At 32.1% G+C, this 22,169-nt stretch overlaps 4 protein-coding genes across 5 annotated transcripts; 1 reads left to right on the top strand and 3 right to left on the bottom strand.

The window, feature by feature from the left end:
- Nucleotides 1-3,440: 3,440 nt before the first annotated feature.
- On the bottom strand, nucleotides 3,441-12,042 carry Fs(2)Ket (Importin subunit beta Fs(2)Ket). 2 transcript variants are annotated; one of them, XM_068764967.1, is made up of 10 exons: nucleotides 11,893-12,042; nucleotides 11,221-11,462; nucleotides 10,958-11,138; nucleotides 10,577-10,836; nucleotides 9,519-9,705; nucleotides 7,000-8,141; nucleotides 6,731-6,901; nucleotides 6,518-6,640; nucleotides 5,957-6,249; nucleotides 3,441-5,224 (listed from the first exon to the last, which is right to left on the bottom strand). In XM_068764967.1, coding segments are annotated over exons 1-10 (2,658 nt in total). In that variant the 5' UTR covers nucleotides 11,951-12,042; the 3' UTR covers nucleotides 3,441-5,223. The 2 variants fall into 2 exon arrangements, with proteins under 2 accessions (XP_068621068.1, XP_068621067.1); XM_068764966.1 differs by lacking the exon at nucleotides 3,441-5,224 and having other exon boundaries at nucleotides 5,953-6,249.
- A 508-nt stretch (nucleotides 12,043-12,550) lies between these two features.
- On the top strand, nucleotides 12,551-13,415 carry RpS18 (ribosomal protein S18). Its single transcript, XM_068764802.1, has 3 exons — nucleotides 12,551-12,628; nucleotides 12,760-12,945; nucleotides 13,123-13,415. The coding sequence occupies exons 1-3, from the start codon at nucleotides 12,626-12,628 to the stop codon at nucleotides 13,390-13,392; spliced, it is 459 nt and encodes a 152-aa protein (XP_068620903.1). The 5' UTR covers nucleotides 12,551-12,625; the 3' UTR covers nucleotides 13,393-13,415.
- A 1,114-nt stretch (nucleotides 13,416-14,529) lies between these two features.
- Catsup (Catecholamines up) lies at nucleotides 14,530-15,808 on the bottom strand. The gene has a single exon (XM_068765285.1). It carries the CDS (start codon nucleotides 15,691-15,693, stop codon nucleotides 14,650-14,652), a length of 1,044 nt encoding a protein of 347 aa, XP_068621386.1. The 5' UTR covers nucleotides 15,694-15,808; the 3' UTR covers nucleotides 14,530-14,649.
- Nucleotides 15,809-17,176: 1,368 nt separating this feature from the next.
- CarT (Carcinine transporter) lies at nucleotides 17,177-22,116 on the bottom strand. The gene is made up of 8 exons (XM_068765368.1): nucleotides 22,066-22,116; nucleotides 21,673-21,915; nucleotides 20,948-21,115; nucleotides 20,004-20,262; nucleotides 19,300-19,926; nucleotides 19,000-19,181; nucleotides 17,727-17,905; nucleotides 17,177-17,369 (listed from the first exon to the last, which is right to left on the bottom strand). Exons 1-8 carry the CDS (start codon nucleotides 22,114-22,116, stop codon nucleotides 17,177-17,179), a joined length of 1,902 nt encoding a protein of 633 aa, XP_068621469.1.
- Nucleotides 22,117-22,169: the final 53 nt, after the last annotated feature.

Below are 22,169 nucleotides of genomic sequence, written 5' to 3'. Positions count from 1 at the left end.
AGCTGGTATTTGGGTCCCCAATAATCTATCCGAACAGAATAAAGCCAGCCGGTCCATCACGTGCAACTTATTGCTTCAACGGCACCGTACAGATCCGTTTTTTGAGCGCTTGATCACTGAAGACGAAAAATGGGTCCTGTACGACAATTTGAAACGCAAAATGCTGTGTCACAGCCGTAATGAATTTTGGCGAACTACTGCTAAGCCTGGTTTACATCCCAAAAAGGCACTACTGTGTGTTTGGTGCAACGCGGAGTTGTTCACTTTGAACTGTTAAAACCTGGCCAAACTATTAATGCAGATGTCTATTGCGAACAATTGGACCGAGTAAACCAATCTTTGATTGAAAAGTATCCGGAAATTGTCAAAAGAAAAGAAGTGCAACATGACAACGCAAGACCGCACTGTGCAAAACGGACCTTACACAAAATTAACGAATTGGGGAGGGAGGTACTGCCTCAGCCACCATACTCGCCTAATATTGCTGATACCATCGGATTACCATTTATTCCGACCACTGCAACATTGCCCTAGTGGCAAAAATTAGAAAACTCTGATGATGTCCAAAATGCTATCTCGACATATTTTAGAGAAAAACCGATTGATTTTTACCGCTCCGGCATTGAAAAATTGTATACTAGATGGCAAAAGGTTAACAAAGGTGATAACAAAGGTAGTAAATATATTGTTGACTAGAAATAAAAACTTGTTAAAAATATAGTCGTGGGAATTTAACTTAAGAAAACGACATTACTTTCCGCTCCCCCTAATACATGCTACTATATATTTATATATAATAGTTAAAACACATTATTTATTAATGAAAGTAATTTTTGTAATAAATTAAAACATACAATTTTTGTATTTTTTTACCTACAGCAAAATTTGGGGCCGTTCGTAAAATATATTCGCTCGGGAAGAGGGAAGGGAGTGATCACTTGATGTGACACGAGGTGATCGTTAAGATATTTCTATACCAAAATAGATATATCAGAATATTTAAGAAACTCTCGGCCATCTGAGAAATAAATAAATAGTTTTTTTTGTTACCTAGAGTAGAAGTGCCAGTAAATGGCCATGCGCCAGTAGTTGGCCACTTTGATACAAAGTATTAAAAAATAAGAGTTTTAGATATTGTCATATCTCATAGTATTAGCTTATGTGATGGTATAACTATCTAATAGTTTGTAAATAAAAAGTGTGCATGTTGGCAGCACTGTAACGACAAGGATATTCACTTTTAAGCATCGGGGTCACAAATTATTCAAGATAATTTCTTAAGTAATTTATTATAGCTTGTCCGCTTCCAAATTTTGAAGGATTTTCTTGCATTTATATGCTAAACTATTTGCTTTTGGGATTTGCAGAAGATTTGCAAGGAATGAATGTGTATTCAGCGAATTCTATTTTCTTTACGTTAGCATCGGAGGGGGAGGCCCATTACTGGCATCTATTTTTTAACAAAAATTAGAAGTTGCCCGGAGTGGGCAACTACCGAGGTCGAGGTTGAAATATTTATTTAATTCTATTAATACCTTTTACATTTGACCGAAATTTACGATGAATAGCAAAAGCTGAAAAATATTCGTGTTATATTTTTTTATTCCAGTAATGGGCCAAGAGGGCAACTACTGACTTCAATTTTAGCCAACTACTAAGGCCGCGTGCCTTGCTAATGAATTAAATATTTCTATTAGATGCCTGGAACTAAAGCAATTTTTTTAAAATTATGTGGAGAATCAAATGAAAAACGGAGTTGAGGATGTGCGCCTACAGAGCACCTCAATAAGAAAAAGAGCTAAAAAATTAATATTATCCCGACATACTTTACCAAAAGGAAACCGCAATTGAGCATTGGCACCAATGACACCAAAAGTTCTTACTAAAAAGGGAGAAAAGAAAGTCTACCAACAGGTTAACGCCGATGATAAGGAGAGCCTCACAGTTCTTGTCACTGGAAATGCGAATAAAAAGAAAGCGAAAGAAAGAGGACAGGGATGAAAGAGGAAAGAGATGTAAGAAAAAAGAAATTCTAAAGAGATCATATGAAACGCCGCAGAGTCAGAACAAGCTACCAAAGTTAAAAAATTAAAAAGAAAACTAATTTTCTTTTCTTTTTCTTCGGACACAAGTGCGTCACTTCTGGAGATGACATGAAAAATGATGAAGGAGAAGGTACGGTGTTGGTGAAAATAACAGGATTCCTCCCAAAAAAGTTGGTATGATGGTAAATTTTATCCGGGGGTTGTTTTGGAGGTACTCCCATCTTAAGCTAAAATTTCTGTCATGGCTCCAAGCGGAAAGTTAAGGGGATGACCTCGTCGGCCAGACGTGCTCTAATACGAATGGGACGCTGTAATTACAAGCATTGAAGAGCCGAAGAAAGCCAGTAAAACGAGAGACCTGTACAATGTGCTGGAAATGCTTGACTATAACTGTGACTAAAAATTGCGAAAAATTTATTATTTCCATCCTTCTTATACAAGAAATGAACTTTTCATTCTTTTTTTTCATACCTATTAAGTGGTTCGACATGGGAAATGTGTTAATAAACAAAGATAAAGGGGGTGGACAACTACTAACTAGGAAGTGACTATCTATTGAATTTTTTGTGGTTTCAAGTGGCCCTCTACTAACTTTTTTCTTAAAAAAATATGCTAAATTTCTCTAGCTTACTTCAAGTATTGTTTCATGAGTTCCTAATAAAGTGAAGTTCAAACTATTACATGTTTTCGTTCAGTACATAGAATTATATTTAACCTTGGGGTGCCTACACATGGAAAGGAACTGCGTTAAGTGGCCATCTACTGGCGGTTTTACCTTAGTTTTTAGGGACTTCGCGTTGTCTTCTATAAGAAATAAAACGATTTATTTCAAATGTTCGGGACTATGTGTTGTCTTCTTGAGTTTAACATAACATTATTTAAAAATAAAGTCGTATGAGCTACTAGTGTGGACGGTAGACTAACATTGTCATTTATTTTGACGTATTTAATTTAGGATCCCGCGATCGGTACGTAAGATTTGCATTAACCAATCCGCGAGCGGTACGACACCGATAATTTGACTAATCCGTTTATCTACTGCTCCAACACCTACCCTCATTCTCCGGTTTAGAAAAGTTAATGAATATCAAAAATTAATAAAACTACATAGTGTTATTATTTTATCAAGACGTTTTCAAAATGCAACGTAATTTATCTGTAGTAGTAGATTCAGAATTTTATTAAATGGTGTAAAAGTAAAAAAACAATGTGTTAAACACAAAAAAAAATAGTTTTAGTCTGTGTAAAGTGCAAGTGAACGATCGCTGCTTTTAAGCCAAGTAAAATGTTTAGTCTATTATGTGTATAAAAGCTTAAAAAGAGATATTAATTTTTTCGTCAGTATGGATAGTATTTTAATGAACGATAGGTCTACAGGACTTGAGTAAAAAAAAATTAAACTTTGAAATTGTTTTATTACTGTAGAACAGTTTACAGAATAGTAATTGTAGGCATAACAAATGGAAACAAATAGCGTAACAAAATGATTTCAAATAATAGTTTTTGCGCAGGAAAAGTGGGTGGTATTCATCGACTCAATGCCTATGATTCTACATCAGAACCTTTCACAGCATGGCACCAGTCCTCACACATATTCTCCTATCATCCTTGATATAAGTACGTAACGATATTGAGAACTGCGACTCTATAAAACATTCAAACAAATTGTTGTCAAAAAACCCGCTCAGTAAGTAACAACACACTTCTCATAAATAATCTTGCATAATTCTCGCAAACATCATCCCTATCAGTGATGCTCACAGACTAGCAGACTCAAATTAAAAATAAGGTTAATTGTGTCCCAGGTGGCTTAATACAATGAATGCTCCATTAATTCGGACGCAATAGACTACCTTTGGAGCGAAAATTATAATTCGGAAATACTGAACCGGTCATGCATGTCGCACAACAGATAAAAAAAATTCTTAATTTATGTATAAAGGCACTCTTTTAATTTTGGTTGGCGGGAAGTTATTGAAATTACGATTTGACGGATGAACATTATGCTCTCTGCCAGAATTTTTGTCAATATAACAGAAATAAATACAGTGTACAAAATTGGTGTAAAAGACCAAACACAATTGAGATTCAAGTTGGTTTTGTTTATAGTTTTAACTTCTCGCTTTTTGTTGACGGAATAACTATTTAAATAGTAAAACTCCATGGTTCACAATAAAATGCCATAATAGATTAATATGGTAAAGTAAAGGGTTTTTAATTACATATGTACAAATTATACGAACTTTTGATAAGAAGGCCAGTTACTCTTTAACCATCACAGCAAGTTATTTATAAAGAAAGTGTATTAGTTTGTTATACAAACATTACTTGATTTAGAAAACAAATATAATCTAAAAACCATCATAAATAATTAACAATTTGTATGTCATATTTCGTGACTTGAAATAAATAAAACCCATGATGGTTAAAGTGATCATCACCAATATGGCGTCCTTCCATCACGCTCGAATAAAGTTGACGGAACCTTATTTTATACCAACCCATCAATAAGATTGACACATTTCTAAATTTACAAAATATCTGTGATGTTCATTCACACATCTCTCATTCATTCATTCCCTACATTCATCCTTCCTTTCAGAAACCTGACAAAACAGAATAACATTTTATAAAACTCACAATCCCTTGCATATGTGCATGCCTTATAATAACATTCTTCAACTTTCATACTAGCACACTTTCGTAAATTCACTTTCATGTCACATAAGTAAAGATACCACAGCCACTGTCTGTATCTACAATACCAAATAGGAAAAAATGCTTTAAGTTTTACAATGAATATTATGGAAAGATAATGGTGAGGCATGTAAAAAATTTCGTATATGTTTCGTATGGTGCACTGCCCAAAGTCGAACACTTCCATGTAGCTCTAATCTGAAGAAACATAATCAATTTTATCAATAATAATCACCCAAATCCGATTGATCAAGTGTAACATTACCATCAGAGCATTTTTGAATTTATTTAATATAAGAATAGAAAAATCTAAATACTAAAGACTTGAAAATAATATAAAAAATCAAACAATAATCCGTGACCTGGAACTAAATGCACCAAACGACTACAAGTAATGACATATATGGCCTCTTAATTAAGTTTACCAGCAGTAAGTTGACTGAAACTTCATTACATTACTAACATTTCTTGGCATTTCAAATCTGAAAAAAAAAAAGAATGATAAAATCAATTTCAGACAATAACTGAAAAATTTGAAGAAAATGCAGAAAGATGTGGATATTTGAGTTTTAAAGTCACATTGTTAAGTAAAGATGTAAGAAAAAATTTATTTTAGAGCTTTTCATATCATAAGAAAAAAATTCCCACTCAAAACATGATTGCACATATATATGGGTTTACTCCAAGTCATCAGCATATATTAATGAAGCATATATACATCTGTCAATATTTTTGTTCAATATGCAGTAACTTTTTTGTAAAATAATTGCGCTTGTTACTCAGTAATAATTTGCCTACCTTGTATAGCCTGTCAAGCACCATTAGTCATAAAATTTTCCGGTAATTCCAATACGGAAATCCCACTTTACGTTATATTGTAATACTAATTAGATTTGAAACTTTCTACCTGCACATTTTTCTGTCACTTTTTTCGACTTCATAAACAATATTAAAACTTGTTAATAAGATTATAATGATTTAATTCTATGTAAAATTCTTACAGTAATAGTTTACTGTGTGTGCCTTAAAAAAATTGACTTCACCAGAAACCATCACCTCCGTTTAGAGCCCAAAATGTTAACAAAATTTGAGATTGAATGCAAATCCAATTTTCAATCAAATCCATCTAAATTTTGTTTCACTATGTCAGCCATATGATACATTTATTATTACAACCAATAATTAGTTGTAAATAAAAAGAAAGTGTTATTTACCAGCTGGTAAGAGATGTTTGTTGTTTGAGCTTGCGAATCTCTTTTAAGGCCCAGTTAGCCAGAGTCTTTGTCCGTGACGTACGCGAACGCCGAGCAGTTTGGAGTAATTCAAGTAGTGGCGGAGTCTCTAGAAGCGGTAATACCCTCTGTCCAAACACCGTGCACAAATCTCCAGTCAGACCAGCAATAACTGACATGTGACCATCTGTTCTCTCGGGCTCCAATGCCACCAGCCTCATAAAGTTTACAATGGCAGGTACATGTGGTTCCACTAAAGTAACATCAGATCGTACCTGAAAGTAAAAGGTTACATTATGCTAAAAAATAGTGATGAAGCAAAGAGTCCAATTTAGGTAGTAATGAAATTTTATTTGTACTAGATAAATGCTACAAGATAATATTTGTTTAAGTAAGTTTTTTTGTATGTTTCTACATTGAACAGAAGAACACTATTACACAATCGTAAAAAAGCATTCCAAGAAAACATTCCATGTGCAGGCATTTAACTACTACTCTCATTTAATTAAAAAATAAAATAGAGAATTATGTGAAACAATTTACCTCGCCTGTTGATCCTTTCAAGCCTTGAATGATTCCTGTATATGCTTCTAGCACACTCTCGCGAAGTTCACATAAATATTCAACCATATCATAATCATTACGATCTACTGTTGCATTGCTAGCCTGCAAATAATAAAACTCATTAGGGTAACATTTAAAAAACTTGACTCACGGTAACATTAACAATCTTTTATTCAAACATAATCTAAATACCTGCAACAACATTTGCATGACGACATCAAAATATTTCACAAAATCAGGACCAATGCTTAAAGCAATATCTCCAAAAACTGACAAAATTTGTGGTTTTACAGAGCGATGAATTGATGGATCACCAAGATTCTCCATTAAGAGATAAATAATATCATCGCAGTAAGGTAGCACCTGCAAAGATTTGCAAGAAAATTTATTGATTAACTTCATAGTGTAAATAAAAAATATACAACAGCATATTTTTTAAACTTTTATTTTTAAAACCTCACCTTGCTCTTCAAAGCGCGGCAAATATCACCAGTAAGACCAACAGCTGCTATACACACTTGATATTCTTGATGATTCTTTAATCCAACACATAAGTACTGTTTAAAGGCAGGCATGTACTTTAAGAAGCCCTCACCTAAGACTTCAACTAAAGTTGATACCGCCATTAAGGCATCTTCTTGCACGCCGCCAGCTTTGCCGGCATTTCCAGCGAACATCGTCAAGAGAGCTGTCATTATAGCGTCTGATATCTGAGGAGCGTCTTCTGGCGTTACCTTACGAAGCACCGATTGCAAAGTGGCACACAGAAGACTTTGGAGGTCATTGAATTGAGAGCGGTCTGCTTGACTAGATATGTGATTTTCCATTTGTAGAACTTGCTGTAGTCTCTCTAAGATTACCATTGTTGTCTTTTGAACAGTTACGTAACAGTCAGTAGGTGAATTTTTAACCATCTCCATTAAAGCTTCATAGGCAGCAGACCTTAAATTGTGTTGAGCAGCATCTTGACGGTCTGTTGTTTCTAAAAGGCGCTGTATAATAAAATCGAAGAAATTGGACATGCAGTAAGTCTGTGGTTGATTAGAATCTCCAGTTTGTGCTGCCTCATAAGCAGCTTCTGCTAAGCCTGTAAAAGCCCAGCAAACATTTGCAGCAACACGAGGTTCAGCTTTCAAGCCATTAACAAGACTTTCTAAAAGTGGTTTAAGGTAAGTATCATTAATAGCAGCTTCAGGAACAATTTCACAAATCCTTCCAAAGGTCCATGCAGCTGTGTCTCGCACAGCGACACTTGAATCATACATTGCCTGGATAAGAGTTGGCATTGCTTTTTCAACTAAAGGTTTAAGAGTATTTGCTTCTAGACCTCCCAATATAGAGCCAAATGCCATTAGAGCAGCATCTCTGTACCGCCAATTTTCACTCTTAATATTTGAGTTAATAAATGGCAACACATGTGGTACAATATCATCTTCACAGCAATTAGAAAGTAGCATCAAGCAAACTGAAGCTGCTTTTGATGGATTCCAATCTAATTCATCATCCGAGTCATCTTGTTTGGTTAACTTCTGCATAAGAATAGGTGCTAAATATTGTAATGCACCTCTGGCATAATATCTTGAAGTTCTAACAGGTGGGCGTCCTAAAATGAATATGTGAATGTAAGCACAGAAACACAATAATTTGAATATTAAATTTATGTTATTAGTAGAGTGTACAACAACAACATCTATCAGCTAATTTGAAAAAGATAGACTCCTGTCAAATTAAATCTGGGTATAAAGATTTAACCTATTTTAAATACTCATCGGTGAACCAGAAACTTGTTTTTGAGACACAAGTGGAATTCAATAATATTTACTGATATTTAGCCGTGTAATGATTTTTAATATGGCTTTCTTTAATACTATAATTCGAATAGATGCTATTATAAAGTAATAATCAAACATTTTTACGTAATATTTTATCAAGTTTTATTCATATTGAGTAACTATTTTTACTTTATTCAGTTGACAGTTACGGTACCGCCCTTTCAACTACACTCAAGTAAGCTAGTGAAAGTAGTACATGTTTCATTTATGTATGTATGTATGTATGTATGTATGTATGTATATATATATATATATATATATATATATATATATATATATATTGGTCATTATCTTCTCAATAGAAAAGTTCTTTCATTGCCGGGTTTTCCGACAGTCATAATTTTCGTGAGATAAGTGAACTTGTAGATTGAATAGAAATTGGAAGAACATGGCAGCACACAGGTCAATTAAGAATTAGTTGTAAGATAATTAAGAATAATCACAATAACAGAAAGTGCAAGTGTCCGCACTATGCAAAGACACAGAGAGAAAACACAAAACAAAACAATAATAAAAAAATTATCTAATAATGCACTACACATATAAAAACATAAAAAGTTGCAAACATAAAAAGTATAGTTTTACATAAGGTAATATTTTCTTCAAAAGATAAAACATTTTATTGAAAAATTCTATTGCACAAAGTTTAATAAAACAAAATCCTTGTAATAGTAGTATTACAAGATTTTTTAATGAACTTATTATTTATTTTTATCATAATTATATTTTCCATATTTATTTCTTTTTGTCAGTAATATATACTGATGTTGTTTGTTATTTCATATCAGCCTTTTTGGTAACAATAAGAGAAATAATTGGCACTCATTTAACAACTTGTGCGCTCTTCATATATCATCCTTCTGATGATTGGAGAGATAACATGAAAAAGTTGAAAGTTCTTTTTATCTAACACTTAATCTTTAAAAAAATGTTATGGCAGTCAAACTGTATACAATTCAAAATAAACATTTGTGTATAATAACAATCAGTACGTAGAGAATTTAAAAGTTTAATTTTGAATTTATATGGTCAATAACGTATTAGTTTTAATCCCATTCCGTTTGCTGCTAGACATAGAATAAAATAGTCACTAGCAAATTATTAATAAGTTCCAGCATTTTTTACTTATTGTCAACTCAGATGCTTACCTGCTTCTGCTGCCTCAGCTTCTTCAATAGCAAGATCTATTTCTTCATCGCTAACATTGGACCAAAATTCAATTCCTTGCAGTGATACCTCATCTATTTCTGATTTCATAGCTTCTAAGGTAATGGGGAATAGAGCTTGACCCATGTATGGTTCCATGTATTGATAATAAAGTGAAAGAATTTTTACCTGGGTAACATAAAATTCAAATCATTCAACATTATGCATTATCCAGTATACGGATATGTATGAGTTATGTACTGATCCATCACAATATCTCCAGAGCCATAAAGTTTAGAGAATTGACAGTTGCTAAGAAAATTATACCTTATTTTTTTTACTGAGTAGAAATCAGCTAAGAATGGATTTAACAAAATTTCACTTGCAATGGAGCATTCATTAAATAAAGCTTTTTTTCAGACTATCGCCCATACAGTATAAAATTTGGCCAGATCACATTCAACAAATTTTATGTTTCTCTCTTTATTTTACCTCAATGGAAACAGATGGTGAACAAAAAATAACATATATTAGATGAATGGTTATAAATGTAAAATCTTTAAACGAGTGAATGTATATTTATTCTGTCAGCAAACAGCTTTAGTTTTTATATCTCTTTCTAATTGCCTGGTATCAGTAAATGATCAACCTGAAATAAGTTACATTGATTTTTTTAAATACAACAGGTCAATGACTTGGGCCAGTACAAAGTCTGCATGGACAGATAGTAAATAATAATATATTTAAATTTATAGTTATCCTAAATTCGAAAATGTTTTTTCTTACTGCATTATTATTACACAGTTTATTATTTTGCAAACTATTGATTTTCAGATAGTGTATACCATACATTTATTAACAGCAAATTTAAAAATATATCTACCTGTTTAAAGCTTTTACATGAGTGACCAATCATCCATTTTTGTATATAGTAAACAGTTTAATTCCATGTTTAGTATTTTAAGCATTTCAATATTTATTTTGGCATATTATATATTGAGATGGGTAACAGTACAAACAACACAATACTATGCATAATAAATGAATTATGAATACTCACCAAACATTGTAAAGCAGCAACACTAATTCGCATGTCACTAGATTGTGTAGCTTCACAGACTACCTCCATTATAAAGTTTCTCTCATTTTCTTTTTCAAAATTAGCTTTAGTGAATTCCAATGAATTTAATAAAGCTTGTGTTGCTGCCAATCGCACATGATTACTAGGTTCATTAGATCGCAAACCATGAATAATAGCAGTTAATATTGAATTACATTGTTCAGTTAACACTTCAGCATCAAATTCTTGGCAGATATATCCTGGTAAAGGTACATTGTTAGATATTTACCAACAGTTGCAGTTTAATTTGTAAATAAACTTTCTTTAAAGTCCAGTCTTAGTCTGGAAGTACTTCCAACATTTATGTAAAATAATACTTACCAATAGCTTCTAATGTCGCTTCTTTCTTTAATTCTGTGGATTGAGCATTAAGAACATTGTCTACTAATATAGGTATGAGGTCATTCCATTGACCAACTGGAAGCTCTGCCACTGCAACATATGCAATACACTGGGCTGCAGAACTAGGCCTGCTATTTTCTGTGCCAATGGCTGCTAAAATCTGTAATATAAATTGCATGCTTGTAAGTTGTTTATCAAATACTATACTCATGAAAGCTATTAAAGAAGAAAATGCTCTTTACATTTTTCTTAATATACAGTCTTATATCTTCAGGAAGTGAAAGCCATCTCTGTTGGTATTGTTGCTTTAAAATAGGATCTTTAGAGGTGAGGTGGTTTTTTAATTGCAGTCCCGCTGCCATTCGCGCCACCTGACTGTTACCTCCCTGTACCAGCACATCTGACAACATCTTAATGAAGGTGGTAAAGTTAGTGCCGGCAGCATGGTCGAGGTATTTCTCTGCTGCTTCCAATTCATTTCGATCTACAATTTAAATGTTGAATGTTAAAAGAGATTTTTTTTTTAAATTCCGTATATATTATCCAAAAAATATCTTAGAGTAAAGGTATGACCAAATTAATACTTAATATTCGATGATGCAATAGGTTCAGTTATAAACTGTTATAAACAAATTCAAATCCAGAAAGTAATTTTCGCACATAAACTAATACAAGCTAGAAACTTCCTTACAAGATTGTCAAATATGAATGTCAAACTAAAAATCGTAATTATTTAAAATTTGTACAAAAATAACGTGAAGTACGTTGCAATAAAGTATATTGCGATGGATAGTACTCGCAGTCATAGCATTAGAGAATATTAAGCGGTTACATGCAACGTACAACGTACAATAAATCAGTTGACAATAAAGAAGAAACGCCATGCCATAGAAAGGAAATATGTTTCAACTTACCGGGTGATATAGTCTTTTCTAATATTTGTATAAGAGATATCGTCGTTTCCGCGAGCATGGTCGGTGCTTATTTCTTTTCCTAACTTACAGCAGATTGAATTCGTGTAACAGAAGAAAGTGGTAACCGGCACACCACGGGAACACTCACAAAATGTAAACCATAGACACAAATTCACCATTCTACAATTCAGATTAGGACTATGTAGTCAGATCTTATTAGTCATTATTCAATAACTTTATCCATGAACCTAAAAACCTTTTTTACAAAAATTTCAATGAGGTTCATTAACACCCAATTAATTTTTAAATTAAATTAAACTTATAATTATTAAATTTATTTCAAATTTTTATTCAGATCAAAAATTGTAAATATTATTTAATTAAACTGTTTTATTGATAATTTACAAAATGTTATTTTGTTACTTTATTTGCATTACTGTCAGACTATTGCTTTTTCGAAGTTTAATAGACCAAAATAGGGAGATAGTGTAAAAATAAGATTAGTAAGGGTTATATTAAAAAAAAAACGATATGTTTATTGACAGCTTTAATAACAAAATATAAATAAATATAACAACAATTTTAATTTTATTATACTGGAATAATAAAGTTATTTTTTTAATAAACGGATTTAATCTATGATTTTTAATCTGTTTGGCGTTTTGACAATTGTAGTTTCTTTTAATGTTGACCACTGTCTTTTTGAGACGTTAGGCGTACAGAATTGGTCGCAATGGTAATAAATCTTTGTTATAATATGTAATCGTTAAACAATAAGCGTTAATTAATTTAACTAAACATGTAACGGTTTATTAAGATTACGGTGTTAAAAATATTTTTGATGAAAACGTCAAATTTTTGTTTTAGTCGCTCGTGATACCGGACAAGTTTCAACATATTCTTCGTATTATGAATACGAATATTGATGGCAAGCGTAAGGTTATGTTTGCCATGACCGCGATCAAAGGAGTTGGACGTAGATACTCTAACATCGTTCTGAAGAAAGCTGATATTGATTTGGATAAACGTGCGGGTGAATGCACAGAAGAGGAGGTATTTACAGTTTTGTTACTAAATTATTTTAAGAAAAGTTCTTGAAATTTATAATAATTTGATATATTTGTATGTACATTCGTGTACGCTAATGTTCATGTAATGTTAATTGTTTTTATACATAACATTGTTACTGGACAGTAACAATTGTATGTTATAAGGTAACTTACATTTCAGGTTGAAAAAATTATTACTATTATGTCAAATCCTAGACAGTACAAGATTCCAGACTGGTTCTTGAATAGACAAAAGGACATTGTTGATGGTAAATACAGTCAATTGACATCTTCGAATTTGGACTCCAAGCTCCGTGAAGATCTGGAAAGACTAAAGAAAATTCGCGCCCATAGAGGCATGCGTCATTATTGGGGTCTTCGTGTACGTGGTCAACACACCAAAACTACTGGCAGAAGAGGACGAACTGTTGGTGTATCTAAAAAGAAGTAAACAATAAAAATCAGCATTTTGAATTTTTTTTTATTCTTTTATCCTAACAATTTATTATAAATACTTATAATATTGACTTAATAGTTGCTAACAAATGAACTATTAAGTATAAATAAATCATCACAAATTTTTTAATAAAAGCACAAAATACCTGGGGATGTTCTTATTGCTATACTAAAAATTTAGTACTTTTACTTTGGAAGATGATACCCATTTTCTTGTGACATAGTATGTATAGATGTTTCTTGGTGTAGCTTTTCATTATTTTTCTGTTGCATATTAAAATGTATTTTGGATAATATTGATATAATTTGAAAAGTTCTAATATTCTGTTTTCAAATAACTTAAAATGCTCTCATTTCACTGCTATAAAATCTAATTTTATGAACACAAAAAGCATGAACTATGGTGAGTGAAATATCCATCAAGCGATGATACTTCTTTTCAGCCAATAGATGCACACTGCATGGTGTAGGCTTCCCCCCAAAGATTGCAATGGTCACTGGACCTTGTTAACCACATCCAGCGTTAATTATGACTTCAGTACACCTAGGAAAGAGCCTACCATGCTGTGTTTACAGGCTCGTGATCACCACTTGAAAACCTTTTGGCCTTAACAGCCACCTGCTGCATGAGTAATGTGCTTTCCTAACTGCCACTTCAGACAAGCAATTCTTTGAGCTAGATCAATAGGTTCTTGTGTCTCTTCATATCTAAATCTTAAGTGAATGCAATAAATAATATTTTATAACATTAAAATAATTTATGTTAATAACAATTGTATGAACATTGATAAGAAAAATAACGGATTTATGTAGTAAAGTCAAAAGCAAGCAATTTTTTCCAATGATAATTTGTAAAACTGTATACAAAAAACTGTTTCACATGGATTCTCAACTATAAAAACTATATATTAGGTATTACAATTACTTTAATATAAGAGACAGTAATTTAGATAGTTAAAGGTTTTTAGTTTTTGTTTTGTGGGGAAACAATGCCTTGAGCATGGACCTTATTTTCAATTGATAAATATTGCTAAAATGGAACCAGGCATGATGCAAGACAGACCGCATATATTAAAATATAGGTAAAAAGAAAACAAGGTTTTTTAAAATATTTATTTCTTAAGTAATTTGATGTTTTTCAAATCGATATTAATCAGAAATTATGTGATGCTTCTAGAAAATCATTAATAAATTTATTATGATTTGTTTTTCATAACAGAGTTATTTACAATATTAATTTAAAATCCTCTAACTACTCATATTGTGCTATTAGAACCATCATGTACACTCCTGCTAATAGGGCCAATATTTCTTTCACTGACTGTGAAAACTTCTGATTTGAGCCTTCCAATAATTCTGGGATAACAGAAACTGTTGCAATATAAATAAATCCACCAGCAGTAAATGGTAATATGAGCGAAGACACAAGTCCATCACTTGAGCCCTGAAGATAAATTGAAATAATTGTGCCTGAGATTGCTCCAAAGGCTGTTAATAGCTGTAACATCATAGCTTTTTTTCTAGAACAACCAGATTGTACAAGAATTGCAAAATCTCCTATCTCATGGGGAATTTCATGCAGCAATATGGTGACAGTAGTAATGTAGCCTATACTTTGGCCTGCTATGAAAGAAGCCCCAATTGCCAATCCATCTGTAAAATTGTGAGTAAAATCAGCTGCAAGGTTAAGATATCCAGCTATTTTGATTTCTTGCTTTTTAGTTTTCGATGATTTTTTCGATTTTTCTCCATCTTTTCTTTTATCTGTATTATGAGAATGTCCATGACTCCCACTAAATAAACGCACTGTCTTTTCAACAACAAGAAATGTTATAATTCCACCGAGAACTCCAAGACCTACAGTCATATTGTGAGGTTCATGATGATCTTCATTGTGAGAATGGCTGTGGCTGTGTCCATGTCCATCTTCTTGAGAGTAAAGGGCATGTGGTATCAAATGCAGAAAGGCATCACCAAGAAGTCCTCCAGATGCGAACGACAACAATATCTTTAAAAGTGGCTGCTTTTCAACGCTTCCGTCGATTGGAATGAAAAACAGAATGAAAAATGGAACTATACTTATAAAAACAGTAGAACTTAATGCTTTTATATATAAATCATAGTCATTTTGAAAATCTTTATCCTCGTGTAAATTGTGTTTTTGATTTGCGCTTGCAGAATATTTATAAGCTGGTGGTTCATTTACACTGGAATGTGAATGTGAATGTCCTAACACAAGAACTGTAGTCCATAATAAAAGTAAACAAAGAAAATAAATTCTGTTTAGACAACACATGATAAGTAAAGATTTCAGCTATAATAAACTTCTTAACAGAATGTTAATAGGTTAACGACCGTCTAAGTTTATTCACACAAAAAACTTGACAGCAAAAGCTGACCAAGCCAGCGATGACATCCTACATAGTTTTAGATCTCTGGTAGTATCGGTCATACCTCTAAGCCTTTTGCCAATGTTGACATATCATTGTTCATTGTATTATTTATATATAATTAAAAATCATTTAATATTTATAAATAGTTGGTATTAGTGCACTTTAATCACGTAATTATTATTGTCTAAATAGAATAAAATTAAGCATATATGAGCACTTTTTTCAGTTTTTAATGGATTTTTTTATTAGTGGTAACAAGTTTTTTCAACATACAATGTGATACCGATCTAGTCTTGTGGGTGCAATATAAATTATGTAATGAGAAGATAAATGAACAAAAAATACAAAAGTAAGAACTTTATAACAAAAATCTTAATATTTTCAAGCAAATAGAATAGGTAAAAAAAACTGTTACAAAATAAATTGTATTACAAGTACAGTTTACGTTCTATATTACTCTCAAGGCATAATTACATATATAGTTACAATGTTTATATAAACGTAACGATATATGGTGTCAAACTAGAGTGCATAAATATTACTAGTTTTAAGTGTCATAGCTAGTAAAGTTATTGGACCAAAACGACAATTAAAGTAATAAAGCCATAAAAACTCTGAGTCTGTACATTAATGCCTGTCATAAAGTATCTAAAAATTGACATCTCCTAAGCCGTTTGACAAACCGCGACTGTCTGATTTTAACATTGTAACTTTAAACTTTTTTTCTTGTCACTCATTATCGTGTCCAGGCAGCTGCAAAGCCGTAACTGTAGGTTATTGTCTGCGAAACAAACAGTAATTATTTTTGCAAAGTGGCAGCCTACGTTTGCTTTTAGTAGTAGAGAAAAGATCTCCATAATAAAATACCTTAACACATGGTTTAAGCTAAGCGCCTTGTGTCTCTTGCAACCCTTGGAATCAAATGCCATTTAAACAGCAGGATACACAAGCTCAAAGTGAAAAAATCTTTATATGCCCCTGCTGGTATAATACTCGTACCATTAAGGGTTCCCACAGTGCCGCGGCGCATAAGTGGTTTATTGGGGCGAACTTTGTCAACACTGTGCAATTTAGGCTTTAAACGATGTTCGGTATCTGACAATAAAGGAATTCTTCTATCCTCTTCCAAGTTCGTCATTATCGTGTGTTATTAGTCGTGACACTATTGGCACATATGTAGGTATTAACATATATACATCTATATATATAAATATATAGGTTCAAGTAAGGCATCTACAGCCTCAAAGGCCGAATAATACTTTTTAAAATGCTTCTATCAAGGTAAACTAATTTGTTATGCAATACGCATCAAGTTTCTTTACATATTAGGTTAAGCTTTTTTATTTTAATAATAACTGATAGGCAAGCTCAAAAATTTATTAGTAATTAAAACCAATAAGTCATTTTCATATTTCCATCCAAGTCTCGCTGTGTTTCAACTATACTTGCTTGTCGTACGAGTTTACGCATGGAACTACGTCTAATATTAGGCATTTCTGTAAGTTCATCTTCCATTAGTGGGGGTTGCGTCAGTTCTAATTGGTCCAAGTTTTCATATGACTCTGTCTCTGCCACAGCTCTGTGAATATAAATGTGTATTTATATCTTACGTACATTAAGCTCTATATATTTCCTATAAAATCAGTATTTTTCAGATAAACAACTAATATAATAAATTAAAAATATAGAATTTATTTAATATTCACATATTAACATTAAACAAGATCACGCATTGATCATTACAGATAAGGAATGCTATTAGATAACTTATAAGCTTTCTAATAACATTCTTTATCTGTAATGATGAATGTAAGTTTTCGAATAATTACTTATTAATAGAGTTAATTTTCTAGATGTGACATTAGTAAGTACTAAAATGCATTTGGCTGAATTGAAACTATTGAAGTAAACATCGCTAGAAAATTATTATTATTACCTTTGTCCTCCACATTTGAAACAATCTGTATACGTCCAGTCTTTTCCGAATTCCTCTCCCTCTTCCGCTGTTTGTGGTAAAGAACAATGTAGTGTTTCCGGTAGACGAAGTGCAGTTAATCCACCCACTACTGATACAGCTCCCATTACAACTAAAGGTAGTACCAAGTTACTTGATCCCTGTAAAAGTAAATTTTATGCAATTAAATGTCCATATTAAATTGGGCACATATTGTTTGTTTGTGTACAATTTTATATCTGTATAATGTTTAATATTTCATAACGAATAATGTTGCTTTGGATTGACGAATTAAATTTCTTTTCTTTTTGTAACATATAAATTAACCTTTAAGTTGTTTTGATTTACCGACCCTTGAGAATATTTGGCGTTTACATAGGATTTATATATCATTTTTATTAACTATCAATGATGTCCACGTCAAGCAATCCACTACTGTTTTATTATGTTAATATGTTCTCATAAAAGACACATAACAAATATAAGTGTGAAGAATTTGAATTGTAAAATGTTTGTACCGAATTTAGAACAATTATTTGAACCATAAAAGTCATGAATCTGACGAAATGCAGCTTTCACCATGCCATACATTTAATTTGAGAATTTTTATTATTTCATTGTAACAATCTCCAAAGCCTAACAATTTACTGAAACTATCAGGTAATGCCATTATGGTTTTGTCGGAAAAACTCATTACAATATTAACTGCACCCACATTATTTGCTATATTCGTGTAGTCGAAATGTTAAAACAATATTCAATCTTGTAAGATTTATCTTAATTAAAATTTTCGATATGGGAGTACAAGAATTTTATTTCAGAAAGAGAATCCTTACATATTCTAATTATTTAATGCCCGTAAGAGGCGAGATGTATTTTGAGAAGTCCACTGACGCAAGTTTCATTATCATTATGTAATTTTTCCCAATGTCTAAATTATCCAGGCTCTCACAGTGACAAAAAATGGTAGCTTTTTATATTTATATATATTGTGGTAGTATTTGAGGCTATTATAGCAGAAAAATGTCTGTTTGATATTGGTACAGGGTCCGGGAGAATTGTCAAGAACTGACACTAGTGCTGGCAATAGTATTATTTTATTTTTTTATATTGCAAAAATATAATTAGTTTTCTATCCATACCTACATAGTTTTAACGTTTTCTAGAGTTTATATATATACACATAATTATTTTTCTTCTTAGTGCTAAATTTAAAACCCATATACTAATAAAAGTTGTCGTTAAGATTACTTACAAGATAATTAACAAAAGGGATAATTATTAATCCCAATCCTCCAATGTAAGCTGACGTGCCGATGCCAACGCCTCGTAATTCTGTTGGGTATAGCTCACCGGCATAAGGATATATAATCAAAAATGATGCAGAAATAAAACATTTAGATATCAAGTACAAGATAAGAGTTTCCGTTTCCGCATCTGAAAAATAGATTTACAATCGTTAATAGTTCAGATAAGATTTTGTTTATAGACTACCTTTAAAAAAGTTTTCTAAATTTATAAAAATATACATTTTAGTTACATTAGTTGTGTTTACCATTTGGTAGTAGTACTGTTACAATACAAAAAATTCCGCTTATAACCATTGACAAGCATAACGGCCAACGTCGTCCAACTCGGTCCATAAGCACCCAACACACAAGGTAACTCGGTATTTCCGCAGCCGATGACAGAAAGAAACTCATATATTGATTGCTTCCTATTGCGGGTCCGTAATAGCTCAAGCCAACATATACCATTTCAGAGGCGCACCAATTTAAGGTGATTAAACACGTTTTAAGACGCATGTTTGGTGTTCGGCATAAAGCAAACATACTCGCAGTTTGTTCCTCTTTTTGTCCATTCATGGCTTGTTCTAAAACCTGCCTTTGAATTTTATTGGTGTATTCCAACGGTAACTCTTTACCGTTAATTCTCGCGATTGATTTTAGAATTTTATTAGCTTCTTCAAACCTTTTACGCATTAATAACCATCTTGGTGATTCCGGTAAAACAAACCAATATAAATAGTAAAAGAAGAATGGTACCGACGTAGCCAACGCTAGCGATCTCCAATCGCGTAACATATATGTAACTCCTGATAATAATATTAATCCTAAAGTATAAAATATACACGTCATAACTGTTACAAAAGATCTGTAGTTCGGCCCTGCAAGTTCTAAAGCTAAAACAAAAAATATAAGCTCAGCTTTTTCATTAAAACAATTCAAATAACATTTAGAATAATATTGATGTACGTACAGATTATAAAAGGTATTTGATAAACTGCTGGTATAGTTAGACCGACGATGGTTCTCGCAAGCACCCAAAACCAATATTCGTGGGCGTAGGCAGTCATTAAACTACCGATGAGAAGGGTCGTGAGACACGTGAAAAAAGATTTCTTGCGTCCAATACGGTCATTTAAAATTCCAAAAGTATATACGCCAATTGGACCTCCAACATTGAGAGCTACCAGGCCCAGGGTTGGGTAAACGTCAAAATCACACACTAAATCAAACTGTAAAAATGGATTAGTAGCGTTCAATATATAGATATTAATTATGAGCAGCAAAATGAAAACAATCTTCTTGTTTCGTAAAAATGAAAATATAGTTGTTTGTTCTACGTGTGATTACCGGTTATAGACTATTTCTAAAGAAAGTAATTTTATCCATAATAATAAGGAAAAATTCGACTTTAAGAAATACTTGAAAAGTCAAATGAATAGAATTAACCCAGTAGATAAAGTCACTGTGATTTGAAATGTTTAAACTGGAAACCCTTTCAAGTTTAAAGAGTACATTCACCTCGAACCATGCGTAGCAAACACAATGAAATATTAGTAGGTAATAAAATCACTTTTAATATTAGTATATAAAACGAAAAACTTTACATTGTGTTTTTAGAATGTTCATGGCGTGTTCGAATTAAAATTCTAATGCTATTAGTATATCACTGTTTATAATTATATAGTAGTTGTTACTATTGCATTCGGGTCGAAATAGTAAACAATTTCTGTACATATGTAAATATACTATTTCGATCCCACTACTTCTAACACTACATTCCTCCTTCTTCGCCTTTAAATAAGGAACAGATTCGTACTCGGGAGGTAACTCATTTCCACCTGCTAAACGCCTCTATACAAATGCAATAATTGACTGACAGGTAAAAACAAATCATTAATAAATGCATTCACTTACGTCGATTACGATTGAGGATATGACTTCGGATTTGTCGTACACATAGCCATCCCGACAAGGTTCTAATGGCCAACTGCTGTTAACTCTTATTTCTTTACCTGCAGTCAAAACTTCTGTCCAATTTACAGAGTAACGAGTACATTTCTCGAATGTAGAATTGTCATCAGCCTGGAAAATTATAAATATACTAGATGATCCGGTTATATTATCGGCATTTTATAAGGTCTAAATCAATTTGTTTTCTTAGGGTGACCGACCACTCGATAAGAATGCATTCTAACTACATAGAAAATCTCCTCATTATTCTGAATTGTAGGAAATCACTAGTATGTATAAAACAAAAAGAAACAATAAATGTAACAATTTAAAAAAAAGAAAAAATTTTAACATTACGAAACACAAATATTACGCGTAATTGTCTCTTACTGTAAACATTCAAGTCAGATAAATGATGAATTTGCTTTATTTTGACCCATTTAGGTCTATGTTCAGCAGTGGATATTCAATGGCTGAAATGATGTTGTAAGTTGCCCTTTTCATAGAAATACAAACATAACATTTCGAAAGCAATGATCTTTTCACAGGTCAGTTTTAAAGCCGAAATGTTGTAAATAATTTAAGGACTAATTATTTATCTACGGTTTAAATCATTTATAATAAGTTCAAGTTATTTATATTAATCAAATTTTAAAAAATATTTAAAAGTAACATAAAACATGCTTTACCTTTCGTGGTATAGATATAATTTTGCGTTCTTCTTGAGTTAAATTGAAATTTTGTAATTCCGGAACTTTACACCAGTGATCGGGGACGTCCGTCATAAAAAGTTGATTAAAGGCACAGAAACCACAAGGTAAGCAAGCTGGTAAACACACGAGCCACAGAAGTAATTTTTGGTAAATTCCAAATTCTCCAATTTTGGGTAATAAATCATCCAGGTCTATAAGGTCGTCATCGCCTTCTTTTTTCTTCGAATTGAAAAAAAAAGTAAAAGATCTTAATTTAAAACACAGTACTTAATATTACTTGTAAAACCAGAAAACAATTATTTTAGCACACATTATAGGATGATTACTATAGGTAATGATAGAAATATATTAATTATAAATTATGAATACCGCCATGCTCTCCCGACTACCATAATTATTATTTTCATTGTTATTTGGCATATTATAGTAATATCCAATGAAATCTAGGTCAAACTGATGCTTATTCTGTACTA

This window comes from Battus philenor, unplaced genomic scaffold (genome assembly GCF_028537555.1).
Source record: "Battus philenor isolate CCGP_79_NKW_IND1 unplaced genomic scaffold, ilBatPhil1.0.hap1 SCAF_2, whole genome shotgun sequence".
NCBI classification, from domain to species: Eukaryota; Metazoa; Arthropoda; class Insecta; order Lepidoptera; family Papilionidae; genus Battus; species Battus philenor.
Note: the sequence above shows the minus strand (reverse complement) of the source record. Positions and strands in the feature narration are given on the sequence as shown.